Source organism: Hipposideros armiger, unplaced genomic scaffold, assembly GCF_001890085.2.
Source record: "Hipposideros armiger isolate ML-2016 unplaced genomic scaffold, ASM189008v1 scaffold_59, whole genome shotgun sequence".
In the NCBI taxonomy this organism is placed as follows: domain Eukaryota; kingdom Metazoa; phylum Chordata; class Mammalia; order Chiroptera; family Hipposideridae; genus Hipposideros; species Hipposideros armiger.
In genome coordinates, this window is record NW_017731409.1 from 4,665,919 (window position 1) to 4,672,307 (window position 6,389).

Sequence of the window (6,389 nt, forward strand, 5' to 3'; positions counted from 1 at the left end):
GGCCCCAGGAATGTAATTTTAAATTTTCTTGTAGCAACAGTAAAAAGAAACAGGTGAAATTAATTTTAATAATACATCGATTGTATCCAAACTCCCAAAATACTGTCATTTCAATATGTGATCAATATTTTAAATAAATGAGCTATTTTATTCATTTTTAAACTTTTTTGCATAGTGTATATCTTACACTTATACCCCTTTTCAATATGGACCAGCCCCATTCCAAGCACTCAGTAGCCCCATGTGGCAGTGGCCACCATGCTGGGCAACATTCCACTTGGGAGGGCAGACTCCAAAGGAAAGGGGAATTCCAGCCTGGTGGTAAATCCACAGATTTTCAGGGGCCTTTTATGACGCTTTCTTATTCCTTCTTGCTCCATTAGCTCTAAACCAAGTTAAGGAAAGTATATCATATTTTTAGTCATTCCTGAAGGGGAGGCAAAGCCTAGGGCCAGGCCAATGGGGTTCTGGGCTGGAGAGAGAAAAAAAAAGTGGTGTTCCCACTTGCCCCCTGCTGCTTTAGGTGAAATCAGGTTGAAACACAGGTCAAGGCCTGCTCTGTACAAGGGAAAAGAAATGTCAAAGAATATGTTTGGGGGGAAGGGAAGAGGCTTTGGTGCCTGTGACTGGGGGTGAGAGTGAGGGGATGGGGTTTAAGGATGATATACACACCTGTGCTTCAAAGAACCCTTTCTCCCCATCCTCATCAGCACCTCAGCCTCTTTGGTGACCCATCAGATGACAGCTCAGTTGCTAGCACTGGAGGGTACAAATCCTAGGGAAGAGGTGGGGGTGGAGCCAGGGTTGGCCATAACCAGACCAGATATAATTCCCTAGCATGTGCCATGAAGGGGGTTATTTATCTTTGAAAACACAGAGCACTTTCACTGAAATGTTCATCAAAATTTTGCCAAAGCTTTTGTGATACCAGATTACAGAGATGTATTTAGAAGAGAACGGCATGTCCTCCTACTTCTCAAGAAACATGAAAGCACTACATTAACAGCCCCCAAATTGCTGGTTCTACTGAAAACTTTATCTTCAGAGAATAGCATACGGTATTCTAGTGCAATATTAAGTGTGCATGTATTAGAGAGAAAAGTCAGAAAGTACTCATGAAAATGTTCTCATGAGAATATTAGTTTATTCACATTGGGAGGAAGTGAAATAATGATATGTTGAAATCAGTTAATCACTCATAAATGGCAAAAACACTGTCCTCACCTCCTAGATAAAAAAACCCCACGGGCCGGCTGAGTGGCGCGATGGTTAGGAACTGGCTTGGGACGCCAGAGGGCCCCGGTTTGGATCCCACATGTGAGGGCCAGTGACACTGCCCTCTACAAAAAAAACAACAAAAAAAAACAAAACCACAAGAACAATATAAATTCCATTCAAGGTCATAATCAACACCATGGTCAATTAACAAGTTTTACTGGCAAAAACTGTAATACTGTAATTTGTTTTCCTCAATATTCTTTGTTGACCTGTATGGAATTTGTTATGTGAATGGTGGGTGGTAAGCTCTAAACTTGATTCTTCTCCAAACTGCTCTCCAATAGGCAGGAGAAAAGCTGGTGATATTGCATACAATGGCAAAAAAGACCAACAGCTCCTGGAAACAGCTAGTAGTACTAAATGGAGGCAATCACTTTCAAACAAAATGAGTTCCTTTAAAAGTTTGAATAAAAATTACATTGTAATAAAAATGTACTGTTAAACATATAATAATTAAGTGAAGGTTCTACATCCAGGGACCTAAAAGATATGATAAAATCTCTAATTATGATATAACTATATTTTTTATCCCAAAATTAGTTTGTAATACATATGTACTTCAAAGAGTAAATATTAAGTACAGGCAATAAAATGATTTTTTTGAGTAGGCGTTTTCTTAACTTTGTTATGGACTGAATGTTTGTGTCCCCCCCCCACCTCCAAATTCCTATGTTGAAGCCCTAACAAGCTCCCATGTGATGGTGTTTGAAGGTGGGGTCTTTGAGAGGTGATTAGGTTTAGCTGAGGTCATGAGGGTGGGGCCCCAAGAGAACAGTGTCCTTTTAAGAGGAAGAGACAGTAGGGATCCTCCTCTGGGCCATGGCGGACACATTGAGAAGGCAGCTGTCTGCAAGCCAGGAAGGGGGTTCTCATCAGAACCTGAATTGCTGGCGTCCTAATCTTGGACTTCCGGCCTTTAGAACTATGAGAAAATAAACTGCTGTTGTTTAAGCCATCCAGCCTATGGTAATTTGAGATGGCAGCCCAAGCTGGCTAATACCAACCTTAAATTCTAGTTTTCTCAATTTGAACTGACACTTTGAAGACAGAAAAAATTAATGTGAGAAAAGGTGATTTTACAAGTGATTGAACAGGAAACTGTAAAGCTGCCTGTAATGTTATAATAACACCTTTCTTGAATATTTTTTCAAGAGAAAATACCATTGCTTCCTCAATAATGGTGTCTGTAGCAGGATGAATGTCTACCAGCAGCTCTAGGGACCTGGAAACGTCTCCTATATTTGGTGCACAGGAATGTTTTTTTGATGCTGAAATCTCAACCCCCAATTTTAAATATCTTTCTATTACGTCTTCTACTGCACCTCTCCATTAGAGGTATTAAATGATATATATAATTCCATAATTTTATTTATGTTCTCCTTTGCAGTGAAGCCACGTTTGGCCTACTTAATTCCCATGAGCATCTGAAAGTGGCTAAGGATTCTCCACAGATGCTCAGTGGTTTCTAGATTTGAATTAACAGCACTATGAGATAGTAGATTTTTCTATTTTCCACTTTCTTTTTCCTAAAATAAAGGGAAAATTCAATAATATATTCAAATGGTGCTGCAAATTGACACAGCTGCCTAAAGTGAATTACTAGCTGACACATAATGTCATTATGTAATGGCTTGAAAAGTTTGATCAAAAGCATTCTTACGAAACATAAGAATGTATTATAGAAAGGATGCTTTAAGGCAGTGGCTTTCATACCTGACTGCAACCCACAACAAGAAATATATTTAATACTGAGACTCAAGTACACACAGGGAAACGAAAGTCTCCTGAAACAATACTTACCCTCATTTTATATGATGTGCTCTGATTTTTAAAATTCTATTCTATTCTCTTTATGGCCTACTAAGACAAGAGCTATAAAACTGTTCATACCATCTTGGTAAATATTCTGGATAATAAGCCACAAGTAAATAGCCCAAATGAACAACATAATTTATATAAAGATATTCAATTGAGAAATACTATAGAGCAGAAAAACTAAAACCACACAAATGTAAACAAAAGGAATGGCTAAGCAAACCGATATATTACACAACAGAATAACTATAGTTGCTATTCAACATGGTAGGTGAAATAATAATAAGCAGAATAATAGGAAAAGGTACACAGAAAATGGAGAACATAAAAAAAGTATCTACAAATATTTGTATTTTGAAAATGCGGGGAATGTGAAGAAACAGAAATCTTTTCCTATAAAGTTAAAAAAACCAGTTCTGACCAATGTGGAGGTCTTGAGCCTGTAGTAAAACTACTCAGAGGAGATTCTGGGTTAAGGATTGGAGCTTTCCCTAATGTAATCCCAAACTTTCCTGTGATAAAACGCTTTTAAATTTTAATTATAGTAGTGTATAAACTGTCATCCTAAGGTAAAAACTACCTTCCCACAAACTGGGTCATCTTATAACCCCCTCCTCATTAGCTTGTACCTACAACTGTTGTTGCTGCACAGCAAGCAGTGAAAGGGCAGAGGACATACCTAATATCCCCTTCAACACGGGTCCATCACCTGGCCGCCTGCCCAAGGCAGCCAAGTGGCCCTTGTCTGGCAGCAGGAAACCTTCCTGGTTGAGGGCAAGATTCCACTGAGCTGAACCATCCTGAGAGAAAAGTCGTTTAAGCCCAAGCAGTGGAGGGCTGTTAAAACATGAGCTGAGATGCTGGGAGGCTTCCCATACTCGTTTGGCTCTCTTAAAGGAGACATCACGTGTGTTTGGGGCAGAGTCTCAGCTGAGCCCAGTTATTCTGTACAACAAAACAGGGAACCTTCTCAAGGGCACCAGAAGTCAAATTTACAAGTTTTAAGGATGTGATGTACAAGCCAATGAAGCCCTAAGTGTGCACTTACTTTCCGCAGCACATGTGATGCTTATCGGGCATGCCCAGGCCCAGGACAAGGACACAGTACTTCTGCGCCAAGTATTTCTGTGCTGCTTCTAGCTTACTTAAAACCAAGTCCAGCTTCTTTTTCTCGACAAGGCCTCTGAAAAGAAAAACAATAATTTGGACTAATTTTGGCAAATGCATACATTAATTAGCGAAAAGTCCGAAGTATAAACTATTTTGAAAGAAATAAAAGTGAATGGACACAACTTATACTTTATTCTATTCAAACTGTGGCATTGGGAGGTCCTCAAAGTCCTTTGATATTTAGCATTGTCATCAGCATCTCAATTTATAGCGAATTTTCGCTTTTTAAAAATAGATTCTTTAGGGCCGGCCGAGTGGCGCCATGGTTAAGAATAGGCTTGGTATGCCAGAGGGCCCCGGTTCGGATCCCACATATGAGGGCCAGTGACACTGCCCTCTACAGCTAAGATGCTGAACAACAGCTCGACCTGGAGCTGGGCTGNCTTAGCTGTAGAGGGCAGTGTCACTGGCCCTCATATGTGGGATCCGAACCGGGGCCCTCTGGCATCCCAAGCGAGTTCTTAACCATCGCACCACTCGGCCGGCCCCCCAAAACAAGCCATTCTGATTCTGATGCCCAGCCTTACGAAAGCAGGCATGGCCTGGGGAGGACTTGGAGTTGACAGAGAGGGCTGTGCACCTGCAGTCACCTGATCAGTCCTGGGAGCCAAGGCCAGATCCAGGGCACTCCAGGGTTGATTCTGGGTTTGCTTCTGCTTTTGCTTGGGCCTTCCTTGGAGTAACTGACTTAGGATCGGCCCTGGTATCAGGATCTCCAAAACCACCATGAACCTGCATGGTCGGGGGAAGGTGACCCAAACCTCTCAGGGCCTTCAGTCTTCTCACAGGGTCTTCGTGATCTGTATGGGCACAAACTAGACCTCCATTTTGGGGAACCACTGAAGAGGTGGTTCAGCTTTTACTGGGGCAGGTCCCTCCCCTCCTGTAGACTCTTCATTTACACACTGGTTTCCTCCTATGCAAGTCTTCAACAAAGAATTAAGACAATGGTAGTTACAGTGTGGACTATGTACCAAGTACAATGCTAAGCCCTTTACATGTATTATCATAGTTAGCTCTCATAAATCCCTATGATTCTTCTTCTTCAGCATGATTATTCCCACTTTACAGGTGAGACTGAAGTCCAATGACACATTTAATTAGGGGGAAAGCCTGTACTAAACTCAGGCCCATCCAAGGTCTATATTTGTCCTTATAACCAGAATGCTAGGAAAACAAGCCTTTTCTTTAGCATATTTTTAAACTAATAAACAACAGAGACCAGCAGAAGCTTTTCAGGACAAGCCTCTGCATCCTTCGGTGTCACCTGAAGCCTCCGCCTGACAGGCGTGTTTATGTGGTCTTTTCATCATTCCACAGCCTCTGCCAGCTGAAACCAGAGACCGTGCAGACCTGCCAAGCTGAAGCAAAACCCAGCCAAATTCTGTTTTTGGAAGACCAAGTCAGCTTGTGTTCTGGAAGGAGGTTCAGAGCAGCAGTTAGGTTGTCACAACCCAAACCAGCATCTCAGCAAGGTTTTGAAATGACAGAGTGACTGCCCAGGACACACGCACTTTCTCTCCTTTACTTTTCTTTCTTTCATTCTTTTTTTAAACAGAAGAAAAGCTACCGTGAACCTCCTCCCCTTTTCCTCAAGTTGCCATAAAACTGAGACCTCTGTCTCTCTTAAAGCCCAAAGTAAACTGACGCAGTCCACACCGCAGAAGTTAAGTACAGAATGTAGTGGGTTTCTTCTTAGCATTCTGACTTAAGTCTGCCTATGAAACTGAAATGGCTCTAGGTCCTAGACTCTAGGAAATGGAGGCAGAAAATGAGTACATTTGGGAACCACATAGTTTAAATCTGCAAATTCATCTCTGGCTGGTGAATCTTGAATTGTTTTTCTCTTTTTTAAATTTTATTTTATAATTTTTATACTAAGTACAAAATAATTATAAATTGAGTATACATTTAGAAATATACTGAATATAAATAATAAATCCAAGCCCCCCAAATCCTCTACCAATTGAAACATGGTTTGTAACAGCACAATCCAATAGAAATGCAATGCAAGCCAGAAATGTAATTTTATTTTTTAATTTTTATTTTTTTTAAAGATTTTTATTGAGGGATGGGAACAGTGCTGGGGAATTGGGGGAAGGGGAACAGACAAGTTGCTGTCCTTT

General features: G+C 40.9%; 1 protein-coding gene and 1 long non-coding RNA gene across 5 annotated transcripts in view; both read right to left on the bottom strand.

The window, feature by feature from the left end:
• LOC109382031 (uncharacterized) lies at window positions 1-1,264 on the bottom strand. The gene is made up of 3 exons (XR_002123870.1): window positions 1,225-1,264; window positions 673-775; window positions 1-27 (listed from the first exon to the last, which is right to left on the bottom strand). It is a non-coding gene; the product is annotated as an uncharacterized LOC109382031 (long non-coding RNA).
• PPP1R36 (protein phosphatase 1 regulatory subunit 36) overlaps window positions 1-6,389 on the bottom strand; it is a 37,131-nt gene that overhangs the window by 5,903 nt on the left and 24,839 nt on the right. For 3 of the 4 annotated variants that reach the window (XM_019641265.1, XM_019641263.1, XM_019641266.1), the window contains one exon: window positions 4,142-4,276. The exons of the other annotated variant lie outside the window; for it this stretch is intronic. In XM_019641265.1, coding sequence (XP_019496810.1) covers window positions 4,142-4,276 — 135 coding nt within the window. The remainder of the gene's footprint in view (window positions 1-4,141; window positions 4,277-6,389) is intronic. 4 annotated transcript variants of the gene reach the window in all.